Source organism: Hippocampus zosterae, chromosome 2 (assembly GCF_025434085.1).
Source record: "Hippocampus zosterae strain Florida chromosome 2, ASM2543408v3, whole genome shotgun sequence".
In the NCBI taxonomy this organism is placed as follows: Eukaryota; Metazoa; Chordata; class Actinopteri; order Syngnathiformes; family Syngnathidae; genus Hippocampus; species Hippocampus zosterae.
The window spans coordinates 19,562,333-19,586,815 of record NC_067452.1 but is presented as its reverse complement, the minus strand read 5'-3'; the positions used below and the strand labels follow the sequence as shown (position 1 = coordinate 19,586,815).

General features: G+C 45.0%; 4 protein-coding genes and 1 long non-coding RNA gene across 6 annotated transcripts; 4 read left to right on the top strand and 1 right to left on the bottom strand.

The window, feature by feature from the left end:
• The first annotated feature begins 321 nt into the window (after positions 1-321).
• Positions 322-4,381, top strand: LOC127595737 (coagulation factor VII-like). The gene is made up of 8 exons (XM_052057479.1): positions 322-479; positions 673-836; positions 1,491-1,515; positions 1,604-1,717; positions 1,804-1,941; positions 2,638-2,741; positions 3,228-3,348; positions 3,677-4,381. Exons 1-8 carry the CDS (start codon positions 377-379, stop codon positions 4,294-4,296), a joined length of 1,389 nt encoding a protein of 462 aa, XP_051913439.1. The 5' UTR covers positions 322-376; the 3' UTR covers positions 4,297-4,381.
• A 1,062-nt stretch (positions 4,382-5,443) lies between these two features.
• Positions 5,444-9,522, top strand: LOC127596273 (coagulation factor X-like). The gene is given in 10 exon segments (XM_052058560.1): positions 5,444-5,456; positions 5,861-6,024; positions 6,352-6,376; positions 6,465-6,578; positions 6,668-6,803; positions 7,381-7,452; positions 7,569-7,620; positions 8,135-8,255; positions 8,840-9,014; positions 9,016-9,522. Coding segments are annotated over 10 exon segments (1,296 nt in total). The 3' UTR covers positions 9,440-9,522.
• Positions 9,523-11,177: 1,655 nt separating this feature from the next.
• On the top strand, positions 11,178-19,050 carry f10 (coagulation factor X). Its single transcript, XM_052057459.1, has 9 exons — positions 11,178-11,365; positions 12,245-12,405; positions 15,757-15,781; positions 15,868-15,981; positions 16,068-16,199; positions 16,271-16,554; positions 17,810-17,927; positions 18,004-18,191; positions 18,505-19,050. The coding sequence occupies exons 1-9, from the start codon at positions 11,305-11,307 to the stop codon at positions 18,925-18,927; spliced, it is 1,506 nt and encodes a 501-aa protein (XP_051913419.1). The 5' UTR covers positions 11,178-11,304; the 3' UTR covers positions 18,928-19,050.
• Positions 16,089-19,449, bottom strand: LOC127595755 (uncharacterized). Its single transcript, XR_007961321.1, has 2 exons — positions 19,301-19,449; positions 16,089-16,598 (listed from the first exon to the last, which is right to left on the bottom strand). It is a non-coding gene; the product is annotated as an uncharacterized LOC127595755 (long non-coding RNA).
• prozb (protein Z, vitamin K-dependent plasma glycoprotein b) lies at positions 19,319-24,060 on the top strand. 2 transcript variants are annotated; one of them, XM_052057477.1, is made up of 8 exons: positions 19,319-19,465; positions 20,401-20,564; positions 20,638-20,662; positions 21,806-21,985; positions 22,060-22,191; positions 22,267-22,343; positions 22,749-22,881; positions 22,958-24,060. In XM_052057477.1, the coding sequence occupies exons 1-8, from the start codon at positions 19,390-19,392 to the stop codon at positions 23,572-23,574; spliced, it is 1,404 nt and encodes a 467-aa protein (XP_051913437.1). In that variant the 5' UTR covers positions 19,319-19,389; the 3' UTR covers positions 23,575-24,060. The 2 variants fall into 2 exon arrangements, with proteins under 2 accessions (XP_051913437.1, XP_051913438.1); XM_052057478.1 differs by lacking the exons at positions 20,401-20,564; positions 20,638-20,662 and having other exon boundaries at positions 19,365-19,465.
• The last annotated feature ends 423 nt before the right edge of the window (positions 24,061-24,483 follow it).

Below are 24,483 nucleotides of genomic sequence, written 5' to 3'. Positions count from 1 at the left end.
GCATACGTCTGAAATGTGCGAAGTGCTGAGAATGCATCAAGAAAATCATATGCAAGCACGGGATGATCTTCAAATGGCAAACTCGGTGCCAAAGGTTTGGCCAAGATTCTAAACTAGACCCTTTTGACTGTGAGACCCACTTTTCTGTGGTATGACAACACAAACAGACCTCCAAGATATGACGGCAACACGTTCTGCAAATGTATTTGTGGCGCGATACTTTTGACTCCCAGTTTCAAGTGAGCCGTATACCAAAGTGAATTGACCTCTGGTTTGTTTACAGACGTGATGGTAAAAGGGGAATGTGTTTGTTCTGTCAAGTCCGAGGGTCGCAAGGATCGTCGGAAGTCTGGTTTAAAGGTTCTGCCTCTGTGACATGCGGACCTGGAACTTGATTTTGGGGAGTAAACCGCTGGACATCATGTTGGCGAGAAGCTGCATTGTGTTGATTCTGCTGATTGACATTGCCGCAGCTGCAGGTTTGTCTCTTAAATGCAAAACGTGGTCATCTTTCCACAGATAAAACGCCCTCATTTCCTACTTGTTCCTACCCAGCTAAACATATTAACAATGCCAGACGTGGAGCTTTTTAAAGCCTCAGCACAAGCCCAAACATACTGAATGAGATTTGCGATCTATCATTTGACTGTACGTGTATGCGTTTGGTCTCAGTGTTTGTGAAGAAGCAGGAGGCGGATGCGGTGCTGAGCCGGTGGAGGCGAGCAAACTCGGGATTCTTGGAAGAGCTCAAGCAGGGCAATCTGGAAAGGGAATGCCGCGAGGAGATCTGCGACCACGAGGAGGCCAGAGAAGTGTTTGAGGACGACGCCCTGACGGTCAGCCGGATGCCTTATGACTTTGGATTGTTTATTTTGGCGTTTCCCCATTCTTAGTTTTTCACATTTTTGCTTTGTGTTGTGATGACAAGGTTACTGTATTTTACGCCTTGTATTTATAAGGCGTACCTAAAAGAATCCAATGTTCTCAAAAGCCCTCAGTGCGCCTTATAATCCGATGTGCCTTATATATGGTTCAATATTCAGATTTCCGGGACATAGTATTTTAAATGTTCGGTAGAGCGCTTTGTTTCAGCTGCAGCAGTTGTGAAATCTCCATATTCATAGAGCTGTATTGTATAGTATTGTATTCCCTTTAGCGTAGCTCCATCTAGTGGATGTATAACGTAACCCCAGCCACTATTGTATCTTCTATCTATGCACCATATAATGCGGTATGTGAAAACAGTTTGAAAATAGGCCATTCATTGAAGGTGCGCCTTATACTCCGAAGCGCCTCATAGTGCAATCTTTGCACAGTTTCCAGAAATGATCTTCAAATGGAATCGAAAATGTACTTCGAAAACAATGTGAATTCACTTCACAATGTGAAAATGGATCATTTCCCATAGCACAGTAATGCGGCTGAGAATCACTGTTCTGATGTCTACCAAGCTCTAATTGCTGCCTTGTTGCTGTTCTTTGCTTCCACAGAAGCAATTCTGGGATACGTATCAACGTAAGTCCATCTTAAAATCCAGTGACCAATTTCTCTTGCTGTTCTTCTGTCTGACTTTTGCTGCTGTTCGGAATCATTGTGATGTCAGGTCGGGACCCCTGCCGCATCAACCCGTGTCTTAACAACGGTGTGTGTGTCACCGTCGGGAGCGGCTTCCAGTGTCAATGCTCCGAAGGCTTTGAAGGACGCTTTTGTCAGACGGGTACTGCAGGAAATAACAGCCGAATGAGTGCATACTCTATATGTGGTGATCTCATTGTGCCGCCCCCCCCCTCTCCCGTCTTTCAGTGTTTGAAGACTCGCTCAAGTGTAATTTCCACAATGGCCAGTGTGAGCACTTCTGTGATGGCTCAGGGAAACGCCGCAAATGCTCCTGCGCTGATGGCTACATCCTGGGCGAAGACGGGCGACAGTGCATCGCTCAAGGTGGGCCTTTTTTTTTGGGGGGGGGGCTGAAGTAGCACTTGCAGTGATGGCATCCTCAAGATTCTATTCTTTACATATGTTTCTATTAAGCTAGGAGTTCTTTGACAGGGGAGATATTTTTCCATGGCTCATAACGGCCATTAATGTCACTAAATGCAATGGGAATGATGCCAACCAAGATATTAGTGACCTGCGGAACAGATGAATTTTAAGTGAATTCAGTTCAATATTTATCCACCTTTGCGAGCCGATGTACAGTGCTTACACTTACAACATGGTCACAAACAGAGAGGAGCTTATTGAATAAAAATAGCTGTTGCCAACTCAGCCATTTGCCGGCTGCACGTAGCTGCTTTTTCAACCGCTCTAGTGACTATTTCCCGCCAAGAAACAGACAACGTGAGCTGACTCTTCGACACAGCGTGTTCCGTATGACAAGAAAGGAGCGTGGTAGAGGGCAATCACAAAGGGAACGGCCTTGAACATTGCCAAAGACATGGTGCCCATTTGGCAATCTGTTAGAAAGCTGTCAACTTTTCCCTCACAGTATATACTTATGAGCAGTAAATATTGTGCAGAGGTCACTGTGCCTCACCTGGGGCCGACAACTAACTCGAGATGGCAACTGTGAGCAAGGGAGGAATGCTCCATGAATGGCACTTCAATTCCCATAAAATTGCCTTTGTGTATTTTCAGTGGAGTTTCCATGTGGTCAACTCGCTCCGAATAATCAGAGCACGATGCAGCAGACGAGGCTTGTGGGATCCACTCATTGTGCCCAAGGAGAGTGTCCCTGGCAGGTAGATGCTCTCATCATGAAGCCTGACTGACAACCAGTCACACACTATAAATCAGAAGCTAGTGCTAAATTGTCGTTTGGTACTCTGGTCCAAACCAAAACAGAAACTGATGAGACACTGTGCATTCTACTAGTTGATTCACATTGGGACAGTTCAATGGCATCATGCTTCAGTGCAGTTTGCAGCACTCATTCAGACTCGGCATGTTTATCTGCGCCATCATTTCATGAGACTTTGCAGATTGTTTCCACTCAGTCTGTTAGCAATATTCACACTGTGCGGTTATCCTCCAGCGAAGTGCATCACATATCCTTGTGAGATGAATCCCGAGGCCTTTGGTGCGAAGTGGGTGCAAGTACGGTGCCAAGCGTTTTGTGATCTTTTCATCCGTTTGCCATTCAATCACAGGAAACCCAGAAATTGTACCAGAGTGTGAAGAATAGCTTATATACTGTAACGATAGTGACATGGGTTTTTTTATGTTAGGTTCTGATTCAGTTGAACGGAGCCACTCATTGTGGGGGCGCTCTTATTGGGCATGACCGAGTTCTGACTGCAGCTCACTGTGTCCACGGAATCAACCCTGGCAAACTTACCATTGTGGCAGGTAGGCAAACGAACAGTTATTAGTGGACGCTGGTGCCGAGAGCTGACCAGTATCCGTCATCCAGGGACTATTGTTTTTGATGTGCACCCGTTCTCCATTGACCAAATGCCCAGCTAGGTCTCTTCATCTCAACCCCAACAGAGCCTGGATTTTGGAGGAGGTTCCCCTCCCCACCCCCTGACAGAGAGTTTTCTTTGCAAAGTGCTGTCTCATGTGGGGTTCCGTTGGCTTTATTTCATGTATGAGGAGTGGGGTCCTTGTACCAGTACTGGTCATTTTGGGCTGAATAAATGAAAGTGAGCTGACCCGACTTTGATTGTGTTGCCAGGGGAATACAACCTGGACGCTGACGATGGCATGGAACAAAGAATCCCCGTTTCAACGGTGATCGTTCATGAGGACTACAAACCAGTGACGGGCCACAGCGACATTGCGCTTCTGCATCTGAGTAGAGGCGTGTCCCTAAATAGTCACGTACTACCCATCTGCTTGCCCACCAAAGAATTGGCAGAGCGTGAGCTGCTGCTACTGCGCTACCACACAGTGTCTGGCTGGGGCAAGAGGATCAGTGGAGGAAATGATGACGGCACCGTGTCTGCGGGTGTTCCAATTTCCCCGATCCTCCGTAAAATGTCCGTGCCCATCATCCAGAATTCCCTCTGCTCCGCGAGAGGCCAGTATAACTTCACCGACAATATGCTGTGTGCCGGCTACCTGGAAGGTCAGCAAGAGAGCTGCCGTGGAGACGACGGGAGTCCATTGACCACTCTCTACGGTTCCACCCACTTCCTTTCAGGAGTGGTGGCTTGGGGGCGAGGCTGCTCAGTCCGAGGCTACTTTGGCGTTTACACCAATGTGGCCAAATTTGTTGACTGGGTGAATTCCGAGAACCTGCCCTTAACCACGGTGTCACCTGGCATGCTGCAACAGAAAGTAGCTGAACACTGAAAAACGAAAATATTCGAAGATTTGCCAGTGAATGTTGTCACTCATGCAAACTTTCATGTCTGAAATAAAAACAAACATCCATTTATTTTCTCTGGTCCTTGACCTCATTAATTGTTGAATTTCTTGTGGCCTTGTTTTCCGAAAAAAAAAAAAAAAAAAGTAAAAACCCACAAACGTATGCAATGATGGTCTTAGGCTCACAAAATGCATCAATAAACATAACTGGGCCAATTTGGAATCAGCAAGTTGAGATGAAGAGAGAAGACACGACAAAAGGACTTTGTCGTGTCGTTTCCAGGGACTGACGAAGGACTTTGTGGACTGGTGCCAGCAGAATCTCCTCCAGATCAACCCTAGGAAAACTAAGGAGTTGGTTGTGGATTTCTGCAGGAAACAGTCCTCACCAGCACCGATGAACATCCAGGGTATGGACATAGAGAGGGTGACCTCCTACAAGTACCTAGGTGTTCTTCTGAACAACAAACTGGACTGGTCTACAAACACGGACACCCTGATTAGGAAAGGACAGAGCCGACTCTTCCTACTCAGGAAACTGAGGTCTTTTGGGGTTCAGGGGTCACTCCTTAAGACGTTCTATAACTCGGTGGTGGCCTCGGCCATCTATTATGGCATTGTCTGCTGGTCAGGCAGCATCTCGGCCCGGGACAGAAAGAGACTGGAGCGACTGGTCAGGAAGGCCAGTTCTGTCCTGGGTTGCTCCCTTGACACTCTGGAGGAGGTGGGCAACAGAAGAATGCTAACTAAGCTAAAAGCTATGATGGCCAGTCCCTCCCACCCCCTCCAGCCCGCCCTGACAGCACTTGGTAGCTCCTTCAGCCAGAGACTGTTACACCCGCGCTGCAAGAAGGAGAGATACCGACGCTCGTTCCTACCGACTGCTGTCAGGCTGATGAATAAAAAATAACAATCATAATAATAATAATAATTAAATGATGTGAAAAACAATTGTAAATAGCACTGCGATTTATCCATTTTGTATTTATATTGCACTTAATTGAACGGTGTTTGTTTGTTTTTTCTTCTTGCTACTCACATTCTTGGTGCTGGAGGCTGTAAATTTCCCCAGTGTGGGACAAATAAAGGCTATCTTATCTTATCTTATTTTAAAATAACACGCCAGACCTTCATGATCACCAGATGTTCGGCCAATGTGTAGAACGTCATTACCCAATCCTTTTTCATCAGGGATACATCTGACTTCCCGGTTGTAGAAGAACAAATATCTATGGCCAGTTGACTTCTGCTTTGTTTACATAATTGATATCAAAAAAAGGGGAACATGTTTGTTTTGCTGAGTCCAGGGGTGATTAGGGTCACCTGGGATGTACCGGTAACTTAAAGGTTCTGCCTCTCCTATAAGCAGACATGCAACTTCATTTGGGGAGTTGAGCACTGGATTTGACTGGAGCATTGATCGTGTTTGGCATCGCTACAGCTGCAGGTACTTGGATTTCAGTTGTCATCTTTGCATTTCCAACTCCAGACATACTTAACCAAGTTAATGATTCATCGTTTGACGATACATCTACGGGTTTGGGATCAGTTTTTGTGGAGAAGATAGAGGCCGACGCCGTGCTGAGCCGGTGACGACGAGCAAACTCAGGCTTCTGGGAGGAAATCAAGCAGGGCAATCTGGAAAGGGAATGCCGCGAGGAGATCTGGAACTATGAGGAGGCCAGGGAAGTGTTTGAGGACGACACCCTGACGGTCTTCAATCAGCATCCAACTTGGCACATACAGTGCAGACTAGAATTCCGAACCAGAATTTTTTTTTTTTAAATCAGCGAGCCAGATGCAATCATTCAAAGAGCGAGCCATGGGTTCCCAACCCCTGAGTTAGAGGTATACTAAGCCCAAACATATTTTATATGTGAAGAATCTCATGGCAGACCACTAAACTAAAAAGTCCAAAAGGGTGGATACCCATGTCACATAAATGTGGTTGGGAATAACGAGGTTATACTAATATCGTTTGTAATAAGTTACAACCGTTGCCAATCATGTTTTTGTTGGTTTTTTTTTTTGCTTCCACAGAGACAATTCTGGGATACGTATGAACGTAAGTCCATGTTAAATTCCACTGACCAATTTCTCTTGCTGTTCTTCTGTCTGACTTTTGCTGCTGTTCGGAATCATTGTGCTGTCAGGACGGGAACCCTACCAAATCAACCCATGTCGTAACAACGACGTGAGTGTCACCGTCGGGAGCGGCTTCCAGTGTCATTGCGCCGAAGCCTTTGAAGGACGCTTATGTCAGAATGGTACTGCAGTAAATAACAGACAAATGAGTATGTTAATGTACGTGTGTTGACGTCGTTGCTCATCGTGCAGCCCCTTTCTCATCTTTTAGGGTTTGAAGACTCACTCAAGAGTAACATGCAAAACGGCCAGTGTGAGCACTTTTGCGATGGCTCAGGGAAATACCGAAAATGTTCCTGCGCTGATGGCTACATCCTGGGCAAAGATGCGACAGTGCATCGCTCAGGGTGGGTGTCTTTATCCACATGTTGGAAAGCTTTGACCCGAGTTATATCCAAACAAGGCGCAAATATTTTTGCAGGCGTCACCGTACCTCACCTGTACAATTCTATACGAGAAAATAAAAACTGAGGAAATGAAAAATGCTGCATGCATGCAACTTGAAGCATGTCAGATTTATGTGATGCATCACGATTATATCACTGTTTCATTGGAATAAAGCTGAGGTAGGGAGGTTTCATTAGTTTTGTATGTTTGTTTTATTGGCACCACAGTCCCCTTATGTCTGTATCATACAACACCCTGACGCCAAGCTATGGCTCATCGACCCAAAGTTTGAGAACTTCTGCTATTTTAGTTTCACATATGACAGCAGTGACGCTAGTTTGTGAATACAGTACCAGGATTTATACCACACACTGCTGCAAACGTTTTGCACAGAAAAATGGTCAAAACAATGTCCAATCACAATCACAGGAAAAAAAAAAAAACAAGTGAGGAAGCTGCACGACGAGGTCGGGCCAATAGGCCAGTAGTTGGCGATGTTACTTAAAACTCACAGAAAAAGGCCTCTCTGGTTTTCAGTGAAGTTTCCATGTGGCTAAGCGGCACCAGTCAACCAGAGCATGATGGGCCAGCTGATTACTGGAGTGAAACGTCCTAAAAATGGAGAAACTCCCTGGCAGGTAAATGCTTTGATTACAAAGGATGACTGAAAACCTGTGAAGTGTCATGACAAACTGCTTGTAAATTCTTATTTGGTACACCGTTAGTACTCACACGGACAGTTCTATGAAGTGGAAATTGAGCCAAGGCTTCCTGGAGGCAAGTCAGATCAAGTAAACCATTACCGGTACATACACGGTCAATAGCTCAGACCACAATTCACCCTGTTCAAAGACGTATTGATGATGTTACCTCCAGAACTGACAGTGCTTGGGATGTTTGTGACCAAGCTCATGCATGCATCCTTTTTTTGTTGTGCTTATTTTCATGCGATACGGACAAAGATTTATCCCTCCATATCCAAACCACACAAGCACAAAGAGGACACGCAAAATCCACACAGAAAGGCCAGAGCGGGCTTTTGAACCCCAAACCTTTGAACGCTGACGCAGATGAGCTAACCACTAGGCCGCCGTGCTGACCCCCAACTTCCTGCTAACCAGAAACCAATTACCGATACATTTAAAAAAGCTGTTGGGTTAAGCGCAGATTTGAGTATTCTGCAGTCGTATATATCTTCAGCAAAGATTCAACTTTTAGTTTTTACCAGAGAGTGAAGACAGCTTTAGGCTAGGAATCCATTGTGATCACCCAACCCACCGGCACCTGTTAGGTTCTGATTCAGTTGAATGGAGCCAGTCATTGTGGAAGCGCTTTGATCCGTCCTGACCGGGTCCTTACCGCAGCTCACTGTGTCCACGGAATCAAGCCTGACAAACTTGCTGTGGTGGCAGGTAGGCTAAATACATGATTCCATCCTCAGTCAGCAATCGGTTGGATCAACTTTTTAAGTTTGATTGAGCATGTCTTTCTCGTGTCTTCTCTCTTCATCTCAACTTGATTTTAAAAACAACAACAGGGCTATTGCCATGGATACAGCTCTTGTTCGGGCTGCTGTTGTCTCACGACAACCCAGGCAGTGTGTCACTTGTTTCTCTTTGTCTTTCTTTCTCCCACCTGTGGTGGCGGCTCCCTGCACCTTCGCATTTGTCGTCTCCTAATCGCTGCCGGTGATACCGTGGTGTCGGGAGCGGCCCATCGTGTGTCCCCATGTGTTAGCGACACAGTCGTTGTGGCCATCGTTTTCTCATTGCCGAACACCGCTCTCCTATTTTCTGTCTTGATCTACCCTCTGTCCTGCTGTGTTTCTCCATCTCAAAGCAACCAATCGCCCTTTGAGCCTGGATTAGCCTGCTTCCATCGCCAAGTACTTGCTAATGCGGGGTTCGGTTGTTTTTCTTTAATGTATGAAGAGTGTTATTTTCGACCAGTGCCTTGAGATAATGTCGTGTAATTTGAGGCAATATTGTGTTTCCAGGGGAACAAAACTTGGACGCTGACGATGGCACGGAACAAAGAATCCTCGTTTCCATCGTGATTACTCATGAGGATTACGAACCAGCAACGGGCGACAACGACATTGCGCTTCTGCACTTGAGTGGAGGCGTGCCCCTGAGTCGATATGCCATACCCATCTGCCTACCTACCAAAGAGTGAGCTGCTGCTGGAGCCCACAGACATTGTTTGCGGATGGGGTCGGAGGACCAGAGGAGGAAACAAAGACGCCTACAGTAGCACAACAGCATCCGGGGAGGTCCTCGCCTTCCCCGTCCTCCGCAGCAAGTCCGTGCCCATCATCGAGCACTTCGTTTGTTCCCAGATAGTCGGGTTCAACATTACCGAGCGCATTCTATGTGCCGGCTACCCGGCGGGTCTGCGGCAGAGCTGCCTCGGAGATGACGGGAGCCCATTGACCACTCTCTACGGTTCCACCCACTTCCTTACAGGAGTGGTGGCTTGGGGGCGAGGCTGCTCAGTCCGAGGCTACTTTGGCGTTTACACCAATGTGGCCAAATTTGTTGACTGGATGGAGTCCAAGAACCTGCCCTTAACAGCAATGTCACCTGATACTCTGTAGAAGAAAGTTCAACACTCACCAAGACAAAGATTTCCCCTTTGAAAAGTTCAAAGGTCAAGATCAGAAATTGGAAAAAATAAAAGTAAAATGCCCTGCGATTGGCTGGCAACCGATTCAGGGTGTCCCCCGCCTACTGCCCGGAGACAGCTGGGATAGGCTCCAGCACCCCCCGCGACCCTAGTGAGGATCAAGCGGTTAGGAAGATGAATGAATGAATGAATGAATGAATGAATGAATGAATGAATGAATGAATGAATGAATGAATGAATAAAAGTAAAATAAAAACCTCAGTTTTCTATTGTGCCTCTCCTCATCCAATTCGGGTCACGGGTGAGCTCGAGCCAGTCCCAGCTGACTTTAAGCGAGAGGCGCGGCGCACCCGAGACTGATTACCAGTCAATCACAAGGAACACATTGACAAACATTCGCACCTATGGGCAATTTGGAGTCTTCAATAAATCTGTTTTTGGGAAATATCACTTGGTGAGGGAGACATTCTCACCACTAGGCCCACACCGTTGCTGCCTCATGAAACCATCAAAGATCACTTTTGAAGCTTGACAAAAAAAAAAAAAAAACTCATAAAAGCTCATTTGAACACTCATTCAAAACAAACAGCATCGCAAGAGAACGGGATACGAGAGTTGCGTGCCAGCAAAAACAGGATTGAACCTGGTTGACGTACCCTCTTCATTTCAAAAAATCTGCTAAAACCACTTCAAGTCACATCTGAACTGAAAAATAAGTATCAACGCACGCTAACCACTGCATAATATTAATCTATTTGAAACAATAAAACACTGACTTTTGCTGACATGTGACAACTATTAAATGTTTTAAATGTTCTGGTCAAACATAAAGGACTCAAAACCACAACAGAAGATCCGAGTCAGAATGCATTTGGTTTTAAAAAAACTCAGAGGTGGGGAACCAAGAACAACACGAAGTACTGTATATCCATCCCCCCCTCCCCCCAACCCCTCAAAATATTGTAACATCACAACATCGAATGAGTGTAATTCCAGGTTAAACAGTGAATGGCTCAGGTTGGAAATATGGGAGTAATGCTGGAGTCTACTTCATAAGTGCCTGGTGCACATTTACTTTTTACATTGTTTTTCATCAAACACCAGTTGAGGTTGGTCCTTGTTTCAGAAGATTGGCCTTGTTCCACTGTAATTTGAACCATACCCAGATAATATGGCACTACACTTTGAATGTAGCTGGTTAAGTGTGACTACTTGACTACTTGATTCGGAACATCCTGACCATTCAGGTTTTTTATGAACGCTACACACATTAAAATGAGAAGGAAACAAAACAAAACAAAACAAATATTCACCACCTCTCAGGATAGGTACCAAATCTCTCCCAGGACTGTTCTGATCCAAACATCTGCTCTTTGAATTTGGGAACAAGTCAATTTAATTTCTCTGCCATGAATAATCTGATTTCATTTGTTACCGTTTGCTTTATTTGTTTCCTTTTCATCTGTTTGCAACATTCATAATCTCTTCCTGTGTCTCGTCTTGTGCTTTCTACATGGAATGATTTACGCAACGTTGTTGCCTAAATGATTAAAAAAAAAAAAAAAACAGTGTATACATTTTTTTGCAGTCCTAACATTCACAACATTCCTTTTCCAGGGTAAGTCTCGTATTCCAACACGCGGTAGTTGTACAGTATGTGAAACATTTTGACAAAGCAGTCCCCTCCCATCCAGATGGTCCACTGGAACACGTTGACACCCCTTCCTCCCCCACAGAGGTCATCGGCCTCCCTTCCTGCCTCTCGTTGTGTATTCAGACTTCAGATCATCCCTACGCCACAAAGAGCTTCTTCTCCTCAACTCACCACCGGACACCATGTTTTGTTTTGGTGAACTGTCGCTCGGCGTGCTGTTTTTGCATCTGGCCACCGCTCACGGTACGTTTGATCTCAAGGGGCGAATGATGCTGGGGAACAATGGGAAGTGTGCGCTTAGTATGTTTAGTACGTGTGTGTTTGTTCGGTATGCCTCGATGTGTAGTATGCGGCGTGTGATGTCAACCCGCCACACCTGATGGGGGTTCTATCACCTGATTGGACAAACTGATTCTCAAAACTGTTTTCAGGGACGCAGGTAGATTGGTGTATCGTTCTTTCAATTGAATTGGCACTCAAAAGGCGGAAAACCCCAAAATGACTGGTTATTTGATTTGTATTTTACATCTAAAAGTCATCAAAATAGATGAGACCTGTATTTTAATTTTAGGGTCAGATTCTGTTTGGGTTTCGGCACAACTGTGAACAAATTGGTAGCCTATAGCTGTCTCACAGTTGTAAATTTGGGGGCCCGAATCCTGAATCCAGCCTTCCAGTGTGGAGTTAGCATGTTCTCCATGCTCAAGTGGGCTCTCTTCGGGTACTTTGGCTCACCACACAAAGCGGGAGATTGCTGTACAGCAAAAGCATCCTTTCCGTGTCAAATGTTATTCTTGAAGCTGCTTTCAACAACTAACTTTAATATGGCTGATGGATCACTATGGATGTCGATCGTGGCCTTTACTGAATGTGGCCTCTAACAAGTTAACGTGGCTTTACTAATGTTCCTGACCAAACCTAACGTGACCATAATTCAAGTTTGTATTTTTTATCTGATGCTAATATTGCATTATGACAAATCAGCCCTTTATCCACAAATTATTTGTTTTTTAATTGCTAACAAATGATTACACGGACTGACGCGCAACTCTGTTTGATGATCTTCAGTTATGATGCTAGTAGTGCATGCCTCTTAAGACGTAATTCTCTCGTCATCCTCAGTGTTCCTGGGCACCGAAGAGGCCAGTCAAGTGTTGATACGGCCCAGACGAGCCAACAAATTCTTTGAAGAGCTCAAGCAAGGCGACATGGAGCGCGAGTGTCGGGAGGAACGCTGCAGTTGGGAGGAGGCGCGGGAGATTTTTGAAGATGCAGCTAAAACTGTATACACAATACCTAACACACACACACACACACACACACACACACACACTAAAACTGAAAAATGAGCAATATAGCAAGACCATAAGCGATGAACCTAGCGATGGGGATCACTATACCCATTAAGTTCATTTAAGTTAGGTTTTTACCCGTTAGATAACGTTACATGTACAGTTAACTTTCCTGAACATGCCTAGCTAGAAGTTAGTTAGCTAGTCCAGTTTAACAGATCTCAGCCCAAGTTATCTTAATAAACTTGATGGGGATTTCTTTTTTGCTGTCCTGAGGTATTCAAGTTAAATATATGCTATTTAAATTACTTAACACCCAGTAATAATGTTTTCTCATGCAGTTTGGATGGAAAGTTATAGCTTGAATTCTTTACTGCTTGTTTTTGCACATACACGCGTATGCGTGAAACTAGACTTTTACTTACTGTTAGACCATATTCGACTTTTAAAAACAATGGATAAACACACCATTACTATTTGACCATATTTTTCTCACATCTATACACTTGACTTGAGGAATCAAATATTGCTGGCAGAAAAATGACTGACAATAGCTTTGCGTGAAGACGACGACGAATGAGAGGAAGCTGGGACAGAGGGTATTTGGATCATAAGGGCATTAAATTAACACTCCAGCAGCTAAAAGAAGTCTGTATTTTAGAGTCCATTGGACTGAACCCTGCCGCAAAGTGAGGAAATCCGCATCTAATTGACGCACACTTAAAATGGGGTTTTCATTGCGAAATGATGTCACAAGATGGTGGCAAATCAGAACTAAGAACAAAGAGAATCTGTTGGGGGGAACGTGGCCTTCTTTCCTCCGTGTGTTTGTTGAATTTCGGATGGTGAGGATGTTGGTTATCCAAATACAGGCTGGAGTCGATGAACTGTATATTCTAAGCTTTTAATAACAGAATATTCCGGGCACCAGCAGTTTACAGACAATGGCTGCATCACGAGTGCAAAGAAGAAAGGGATTCCCATCATATTTATATTACCAGAAGGGCGGTACAGAAACTTATGGTGTGGCATCAGAACTTTCGTTTCTCCTAAACTGATTCTTGGCTTGTATCAGCTGGTCCATTGCTATGTCTAACTGATGAGGTAGTGTGCTTCAAGGACGCATCTGGCTACAAAACAGAGTTTCACTGTGGACATAAGAAAGTTATAATTGCATGACTAAATATGAGCAGAATGCACTCTTCTAATTATAAAGCATCAAAATCATGGAGATAGCATGTACACAATAATAAACCCATGTATCATGACTGTATTCAGTCGTTAAAATATTCACCAGAAACACACCGCCTTCTCCGTACTGGGGCGTATCAACAGTGTTAACTAGCATAATAGCCTGAATAACATGCTAGCACTAACTAATTTGACACCACACATGGGCAAACAAAAATGTGCACAAAGACTTTACACAAACAGTAAGTCATTACACTCACTTTTTGTGATTTACGCACAATAATAAATGTTATGGAATACTGTACAGGCAAATAAATGTACCAGCAGAGTAGACCACATATCTGCACTGGGAGAGATGCAGAAACTTCCTTTCAGCTTCAGTTCTGACTGTTGCACACGGCGTGTTTAAGGACTGCCAACAAAATGGGATATTTCAAAGGCAAATGAAAAAGCTCTACAAATTATTAATAAACGTAAACTCCCCAAAGTTGCACCAGATAGTGATAAAAGTCATCTTCTTGTTGTCTAACTCATTTCACATTGTGGGCCACATACGGCCTCGGGAGATGTCAAGTGGGCCGGACCATTAAAATGATACCATACTCCGCTAGAAATAACCAAAATAATGTCTTTCCTTTGTTTTGGTCTAAAGAAGCACAACAACATTTGGAAAATGTTGAAATTTAATGAACATATCTTTTACAAAACATTTCATGAAGCACCTTGGATTTCCTGAGACAAATGTGCAATTTACTTTTATCATTCACATATATGCATTGCAATTGACTGTCCAAAGGCGCAAAACTTTTACAAGTAATTGGTATTGAAAAACATAGTAATGTGCTTTAAGATTAAACAAGATTTATAAAGAAAGTAATTTTTAAACCATTTACACATGTGCATATAAAATCTAAATTTAATCCCTGCCTACACCTTGCAAACTAAGGAGAGTGCAATTAAATGTGTAAAGAATAAAGTTTTCACATGTTCTTGATAGCGTCTGCTGTGTTGGGTCTGTTTCAGGAACAGACTGAGACTGCTGTTGTCTTCTTTTCTGATCAAAACAGTGTGTCCCCTAGCGGATACTCCACGAATTGCACCTTATTAAAATATTCATTCCGTGTCTTTTATACATTTTTTCATTTTTAAATGGTCCTGCGGGTCGGATCGAACCTCCTTGGGGGCCGGTTCCGGCACGCGGGCCGTAGATTTGACACCCCTGCTATAGACTAAGCACAATAAAACAACAAATTGAGTTCAAAAGTCTGTAACTGGTTAATATGCAAATTTGTAACTTCTAATTTGCGACTGCTTAAAAAGCGAAGCGTCCATTTTAAACTGTGACATCAGAGTGTGAGTGGGTGTATTAGAGAAGCATACTTGAACCTCAAAACCGTATTTTTTCCAAATGACCAAAAATAAATAAATAAATATATATATATCACCGGTCATGACAACAATAAAAATGACACAGGCAGGGAAAAAAATACATTGTTAAATGTCCTACTTGCTACCCTAACAAAAGTTGCCCTAAAATACGGTTGATCCTATTAAGATTGTGACGGTCATCCACGAGAAGTAGCGTTCCTGATTAATCATATTTTATTTACTGTCGTCAGTTCACAAAACGGTGTCACAAACATTATGAACGCTGTATTTGACAAACGCATTTAAAATGGCCTGTTTGTTCTCAAATAGGGAATGTACAGTTAAAGTCTTTTGGGGTCATTATTTTGGGTGTATTTATGATTTAACAGAGGCAATTATAAACATTTTTGTTTCAAGATCCTGTTAAGTGTATATAACCTGATTAATTTCCGCAAATAGATATAGTGAGGCTAAACGAGTAAGACTGCTATTGCTGGGCAGGCAGCGTTTGCCCTTTTGTCCGCCACTGTGAATGTGACTCGACTGGTGGACAAAAGTATCTTCACTTGACTCTGTAACCATTCATTCATTCATTCATCTTCCGTACCGCTTGATCCTCACTAGGGTCGCGGGGGGTGCTGGAGCCCATCCCAGCCGTCTCCGGGCAGCGGGCGGGGGACACCCTGAATCGGTTGCCAGCCAATCGCAGGGCACACAGAAACGAACAACCATTCGCTCTGTAACCAATTTCATGCTTTTTGTTTTTATCTTGCTAATTTTCAGGACAGATTCTGGGCCACATACTTTGGTAAGAAATGGGATGCTTTGCAGAAAATGTGCTGGGTGTTTGTTTTTGTTTTGTTCTTTTATCCAAATGTTATGTGCTTGACCCAGATGGGGACGCTTGTCTTTCAACGCCCTGCGCTCACAGGGGACGTTGTGAAGACGGCATCGGCAGTTACACCTGCTACTGTTACGAAGGCTACCAGGGTTTCAATTGTGAAATTGGTGCGGAACGACTCTCCCTGCGGATGTGATTGATCATCATCCCTGTGGAAAGGTTTTCAACCTGTTGGTGTTCCGTTTTCTTCCAGCTATTCCTCAGCTCTGCGAGAACCAAAACGGAGGTTGCCAGCACTTCTGCAAGGTGGAGCAAGGAAACATTGAATGCTCATGTGCTGACGGATATTTCCTGGCTAATGATGACAAATCCTGTGAATCTAATGGTGAGCGGGATTCCACGCGGACCACATTCTGATACCCTGAGCCTCCGCCTCACATCACAAAACTCTTTCAGAGCCCTTCAAATGTGGCGTCACAATCACTGGCAAAACCAGGACCAGTTTCAGGTACCAGCGCCCGAACATCACAGAGGGAAATGTCACCGAGTTCAACCAGACCCACGTTGAAAGCAATGACACGGCCGCTGCCAGCCTGACGGAGGGCTCACCTCATGGCAACCTCACCAGCGAAGAAATGGTGCAGGAATCGGTGGAGGAGGAAGAAGTCTTCTCTGATGTAGTGGGAATGACCCGTATCGTCAATGGCGAGAACTGTGCGTCCGAAGAATGCCCGTGGCAGGTGCAGAGAGCCGATCAACTCAGACACAGAGTGCCTGATTTACTCTGATAGAATACAAACAGATGTGGAAGTCAATCTCTGAACGGGGCTGACCCGACCCAGGATTGCATCTTCCAAACAGGAAACATTTACGAACGGTTGATTTCGGAGGACCAAACACAATAATATGGCACGTGCACTGCAAATGATCAGACCTGAGATTTTGTGTCTCAAAATAGGGCGCCTCATGGCGAGGAGGAGACAGGCAAAATGAGAGGTGGGAAAGGATATTTTCTGCTTGTGTAAAAGACAAAATCTATGGTGACCTATGGTCTATGAGTTGAGATTTTGGAGCTTCTGGGATGATCTATGGGTTGACATTTCCACTCGCCACAATCAGGGGTGATGCCATAAACCTTATGACAAAAATCCTTTCACCTCTTCCAATTCCCACGCATGCAGGATGCGTTAAAGCAAACATGGCTTTTGTGTGGTGGCTCACTTCACCAAAACAAAGTCAGTCAGTCATGTGGTTTTGCCTCTTCCACTCACACCTCCAATTACCATCACTTTCAACATCTTTTTGTGCTTGCCGTGCTCTCCCAAAATCTTCTGGGGGGGGGGGGGGGTGATTTTAGCTACCTAATGCGCTAAACACTCTTTCAACTACGGTTGCACAATCAGTTCGAGCGGCGATTCCCCAAGTTGTGTGCCGTGGCACATTGGCGTACGGAGATTACCATTCAATTCAACATGGTACGCCTCATTTGGGGAGAGGGATAATGCAGTGACTTTTTTGTCGTCAATTTACATCCCACCTGTCAATTCTCTACATGTGCTATTTCCTTCGAAGATACAGCTTTCCGATCAAAGATGATTCATTCTGCATCTGGGTAGATTTTTTTCGATGCACTCGCGTCGTTTATTTATTGATTTGCTTATTTTCGTTCCACACCTATTATTTCAAAAATACAGACGTGCATTTCTCTATGCCAACCGTGCAGCGTAACAGGCAGCACAATCAACTGCGCTTCCACTACAAGACAGAAGAAGGTACATAATTCAGCTGTATATCCGTTTCCGCTTTTTGCAGAGCGGGGTGCCGCGATACGTTTTTCCATGTGAAATGTTTGCCGAAAGGTTGGGAAAGACTGAGTTAGAGTCAGAAGGACGTTTTGGAATCTTAGTAAATACAGGCCCCGAGTGTTTCCACTCCTTAGGTATATGGAAAGTAGATCAATAGCGCGTCTCATTCCCGCCCCTTTTGTCAATGCAGGCACTTCTCCTCGATGAAAACGACAAAGGGTTTTGTGGCGGCACCATCCTCAACGAATACATCATCTTAACGGCGGCGCACTGCATGAACCACACGTCTTATATCTCTGTGAGGCTGGGTGGGTGCGACTGAGCAGTCAGAGTCTGTCCTTGTGATGCTATCGTGGTGAAATGACGGCGTTTCTGTCCATCCAGGTGAGTTTGATTTATTGGCCGATGATGGGAATGAAGCCACTTACTACCTGGAGACTGCGCTAACCCACAAGCTGTACCGCTCGGACACTTTCCACAACGACATCGCGCTCCTCAAACTGGCCTCCCCCATCAAGTTCTCCAGGCACATCCTGCCAGCCTGCCTGCCCGAGCCGGATTTTGCTGAGAAGGTGAGCGTGTTCCCGCCTGTCGATGACGGTCAGCATACACAACTCCCAAGTAGATTGAGCTGCCGATGTCATTCTGCCATTCTGAGCTCAGTGGGCACTTAAGTGTTTGCAGCCTCACAATGGCGAGGTGCTGCCAACGCATCGATTCTTGGGTGTCGTCTTGATTTGATGAAGAGGACCGTTTAAATACCCATTCCCGGCGAACAACATTTTCACCCCAAAGCCTTTTATTTTGCGAGTCGTGTACTGTATGGAAACGCAGCTTTTTTTGGGTTTGTTTTCATGACATGTGGGCTTCGACTTGCCGTTGCAGGTGCTCATGAAGCAGCAAGACGGCATGGTGAGCGGTTTTGGACGTCTTGGCCAAAATCTGCCAACATCCACCATCCTGCAGCGTCTCTCTGTACCTTATGTGCCCCAACAGACTTGTAAAGAATCGAGCAGTTTCCGTATTTCTGCACACATGTTCTGCGCAGGCTATGACAAAAAAGCGATGGATTCATGCCGAGGGGACAGCGGCGGCCCGCACGTTACGGCATACAAAAACACCCATTTTATCACGGGGATTGTGAGCTGGGGCGAAGGTTGCGCAAAGGAAGGCAAATACGGCGTCTACACTCAAGTCAGCAAATTCATCAAATGGATCCGCACCGCCATGAAGGTGCTGTTGCGCAAAGAGAAGAGCGGGGGCAGGGCGAGGAGGCAAGGCCAACCATTCAGAAGGATGTATTTCTGAGACGGCCACGCAAATTCCCCACGGACGTGGAGACAAGTCGCAAAGTCATGCCGTTTGTCTGCGAGACAAAAGCTTTTCAATGTGTGTATTTTTCAAAGCCTCTAAATAAACACTACAACGCAGCGCGTGGGCGTGCATGAACAGCATGTTTCCTTTGAGCGAGATGAACTCAGGACACCCACATGATGAAGAATAGTCAAGCGCTTATTTGGTTGTCATCAGGAGCTGCCCCCCTGCGCAAATAAAACAAATAAACAAACAGGCTTGTTTGGGGAGGTCGGAGTCCAAGAACACGGCGTTTCCCGCAAGCCGCGCTCGATGTTAACACGTGCTGAGGACAGACAAACATTCAGGAGGCGACCCTGGGACTCACCGATGTCATGGAGGACCACGTGTCGGTCGGAGCTGGGCGAGAGAGCTTTGCCACCGGGATGTGACGACATTCGTTGACCACTCGGTGTCATGGCGCTCGCTGGAGTTGGTCTCCTCTTGTTCACCTCGCTTGCAAGCGGCCTTCAGGTCCGTGGCAAAGCAGACGGTAAGAATTCAAACTTTTTGCTGAAACCGTCTGCTACTTCTTGGAACATCTTTGTGCTCGTCGCTCGTCCAAATGAAAACATGACACAAACGCCACATTTCTGGACTTTTTTTGAGTGACCTCCAAAAATGGTCACGCAGCACAAGAAGGCACGCTCACTGAACACCTTACATCTTTTTTTAATCATGAATAATGTTATACTTCTTGCATAGAACTGCTTGTCATCAAAGTTGAACTGTAATTCTGGCTTTGCCAATGCAATAGCGCACATCAGTGATAGAATACAGCCAGGGAGGGGCGTAGCTAGAGCTTTTTCAGTGGGGTGACCAGGGTGATAGAAAGCCTCCGTGAGGTGGTGGGTGGGGAATGCGCGCACATATTAGTACATAGTCTACTTCTATCTCATGCACCGATTCGCCAGTCGACAGCCATTCCGAGTCATCATCAACAATGGCTGATGCCACGTTGCAAATTGTGATCAATGTTTTGGTTTTGGTTTTCTCAGTTTGTTTCTGCTTGTATAACGAGTGCGTCGGGCCAGATTCGGTCAACAGTATTTTAATTGATGAAACCATGACAGCGGATAGTATGATGACTTCTGCGCCATGCTGTCTGCTTGCCATGGTGTAAAAGTAATACAGTACGTTTGACTGACATCAAGTGTAGGAATCAAGTGTTCTTGACTGGCAACAGATTCACTTTGCAGTTTGCATTTATATCAGTTGTAGTTTAGTTCTTTAAATATTCCGTGACCATACGTGACTAGTGGCAGAGGATAACGGGAACACGGCTCTCCTGTGATAATGGCAGGCAAGTCACAGGCATCAAAATCTTTGCCCAGATATGGAGGTGGCCTCTTGCACTCACACTAGTAACCCTAATACTAACGTGTGTCCCAATGTGATACAATTATTGACGATTGCGTGGCGTTGCAGTGTTTGTGCACGCGCCAGCTGCACAAAGCATTTTCCTGCGTTCCAAACGAGCAAACTACTTCCTGGTGGAGGAGATCCTGCAGGGCAACCTGGAGCGGGAATGTCACGAGGAGCGCTGCACTTTTGAGGAGGCCAGGGAGTATTTTGAAGACAACGACAAGACGGTCAGCCCAACCAGTAGTGCATCACCCGTGCTCGTCTTCTGCTTCAGGTTTCAACATGTTTCTCTCCCGACAGGTCAAGTTCTGGAGCACTTACGAGAGTAAGTTCATGACAATGAAATTTGCTGACTGGGGCTAGTTACAAATTGGGAAGGGCATGTTCCAAATAAATCTACTACAACCACATCTACTTACAGGTGGGCAAAACCAAAATGTCTCTGATGGAGTGAGTCATAAGCAAACCCTTCCATGTCATTTGGCCAAGGCAGTGTGCCACTGAGAAAAGTCAAAATGTCCAAATGACAGAATCATGATGTTTAGACTTCTTCTCTACACCGACATGAGATTTCAAGGAGAATTTATGCTCCAAAAAGTCCCTTAGAAAAAAAAAAAACAACAACAACAAAACCACCACCGTTTGGATATCGAAGCACTGAGGACTTGTGGTGACCATGTCTGCATCACCGTTCTGAGGTTGTGGGTTGGAATGACAGCTGAGGCCTACCTGCGTGGCGTTTGAATGATCTTCCCGTGCTCAAATGGGGTTTCTCCGCACACTCCGGCTTGCTCTCACATCTGAAAAACATGCACGTAAGCTTCACTGAAAACCTTAAATTGTGAGCTAGACATCTTGCCAATGCAATGCACTTGCCAAATATATCAAAGCAGCGATATAAAAATTTGTAAGACAAAAGAACTGAAGCTTACAGATTCTTGTTGTGAAGGCAATCCAAGAGCTGAAAATAAGCTGAAGAAGTCTCAAGGCCACAGGTTTCCACATCGTTCTATGGAAATGGTGTAGCAATATTGAGAACAAACATTATTTGTTTCAAAAAAACAGTCCTGATTCTGACATCACTCACCTTTTACTTTTTATGACTTTAGCCACATGACTAGACACCAATCAGGCTGAAGTCACCAATGATTGGACTTGCTTGGCTAGAACTTGTGGAAGAGCCCACTCAACGTGAAGCACAGGACTTGACAGGTCTAGCCTGTTGAAATTTGAAAAGCTACATTATCACGATCGTGTGCCATTGGTTTGTTGTTTGGGGGGAAAAAAAGATTCTATGAATTGCTTTACCTACCTTGAGTTTTGCCACAGAGCTTTGGGACTCGAGTCTTCTTTCTTGAATGTGACTCCTGTGAATTGGCCATCAAATACAGAAATCCGCCCTGCCTCCATTGCTTCAGTCCATGAATGAATTCCTTTAGTATAGCCATCCCGTCTTTATTTGTGACAGATCGGGACCATTGCGAGCCCAACCCCTGCCTTCATGGTGGGAACTGCACTTACAAGCCGGGCGGATTCCACTGCTCCTGCTCCTCCCCCAACCATGGAATCATTTGCCAATTGGAAGCCCAGGCAGACATGGACAGCCAGGAAGATGAAGGAGGGATCCAAAAAGCAGAGGTGGTAGCAGGTAAGCCTCAGAGATGGTTCAAATATCCCGTCACATGGTCTGGCAATCTTGTTTCAACGTCTGTTGTGTTTTAGGAAGGTTCCCGTGTCCCACCGAAGGCCCCGACGTTTGTCACCAGCTGTGCACGGCGACTTCTCACTCTTTCACGTGCTCCTGCGTGGCAGGATTCAAACTGCAGAGTGATGGACGAAGTTGCCTGCCTGAAGGTTGCAAACAACCACCACTCACAAACAGTACAACTCTGACATCTGACATCAATCTAACGTCTGGTCTTTCTTCAGGGGAGTTTCCTTGTGGAAGACTTCTTGGCTCCGCTCAGACAGTATCAATGTGTCAGCACGGAAACTGTCCGTGGCAGGTGTGACAAGAACACTACAGCACATGTTTTGGTGACATTAGTACTCTGGACATAACATGAATATTAATCACAATATAGATAGAATGTGGACAGAAAATGCTAATTTATGGGTTTGAGATCGTTCCTGTTAAAAATTTGGACGTTGAGGTCAGCAAATGGACCTTTGTCAGAAGCCTGCACTTCAACCTTTCCGTTTTTAGAGAAAGTGCACTCAATTTGCTTCTTCAAATGTCGACACAAAGTCAAAACCACTGAGCAGCCACAAATGAATGATTTGTGCACCCATTACCTCTCGATATTGCCCCTCCATTCCCGCCCAAGGAAAATAAATAAATAAATAAATAACATATCATGTCTGGGGCTACGTGAGCAAGCGCCCTCCGCGAATGTGTCGATTGTTTCCAGGCATTGCTGCTGGTGAGCGGAGGGACGGAGCTATGTGCCGGTGTTTTGTTGGGTCCGCGCGCCGTCCTAACTGCCGCCAGTTGCCTCCTACGGGAATCTCATCCGCAAGCTTCCAATTTTTTTGTCATTCCTGGTAATTCCATCAAGATTTCTCCGATGAAATGACTCCCGTATATAATGACCAATAAAGGCTGCCGATTTTCTCTTAGGTAACCTGGACACAACAATGTCCGTTAAGGCGTTCCACATTCACAAACGTTTCATTCTAAACCACCATGACAACGACCTGGCCCTCCTGGAGCTGACCTCCCCATTGCCCCTTGGCCCCACCGTCCGCCACCTTTGTCTGCCCACCAAGGATTTCAGTGAAAACATCCTAATGAATTCCGGGAAGTTTGGTGTTGCAGCAAGCATGAACCAACACATGGACCAGAACCTCATCTACATGAGTTTGGACGAGTGTCGCGGCCAGCTCAACGTCTCACTCCCACTCAGCAATAAAATGTTCTGCGTGACGGGACGGACTGGAAAAATAGTGATGCACGGTCAGAAATCAACGCAGAAGGGTAGTGGCGATGGATTAAGTTCAACAGATTGGCAATGTGGCGGTCTGTTGTCCGCAATGCCTCTCGCCACGGTGGAAAAAGGGACGGCGTTTCTGACTGGGCTGCTCATCGTGCCACGTAAAGGATGTCTGGGGAACGGGCTGGTCTTCACCAAAGTGTCCCGACACCTGGTCTGGATAAGACAGCATCTGGAGGCCATTCACTCACACGACGGCACGACCCAACAGTCAAAAAGAACCTCAAACTGGGACAGCTCATGAGTGACCGACTCACACATTTGCACACCAAGGACGTTCTGTATATTACTAGAAATTTTAACCACTGGCCGCATTATAGTTATACCTTCGCTCAGAGGCATCCTATTAGTATATATACCTGTACACAAGAAATTGATTGATAACTCATTTTGAAATCAGAAGTCAAGGAGAACAATTTGTTCAAACGTTGCTCAATCTAGTTTTAAAAATGTGTTTCTTTGGAATATCTCACTGCAATTTTAGTGTCGTTCTGAACGTGTACCATGAACCAGTTGCGCACGATTTGCTGGACGGGGCACATCAAATCCTATTTGACATCTGTGTGTCTCTGGAGGATGGGAACCTTTGACGGACTGACTGAGATTGGGGACGGGAAGAGTCAAAAATGATGAAATGCGAAAACAACTTTTTTTTCTCTCCAAATCGCAGACAAAAAATAAAATAAACGTGTAGAATGAATCCAGACAATAAAACCTGTATGTCAAATCACTAATGTAGCTAAATGCCTATTCCGAATTATGAATGCGAAGAGGGGTGTCCGGATACAATGTTTTCACCTTTGATACAATACCAACATTGCAGGCTACGGTACTGTCCGATATCTATGCGATACGATATCAGCAGGAATGACACATGCTTTTATGATTTTTTTTGAATGTGAAATGTTAGAAAACATTTAATAGGCTTGTCCTATTTAAATGAAGAACAATAGTTAGAAACGGTAGGTATGAGAAAATATGACCCATTTAATTTATTCCAAACAGTTGGGTTTCACAAATTCTACTGCAAAGATGTTAATGTACAGCACTTGAATACAATAAATACAAAATAAATTAAAGGACCCTAAGAAATAACCCTAAAAAATTCAAGGAAAAAAAAGATATTTTTTGGAAGTGCTGGATAGGAGAAGCA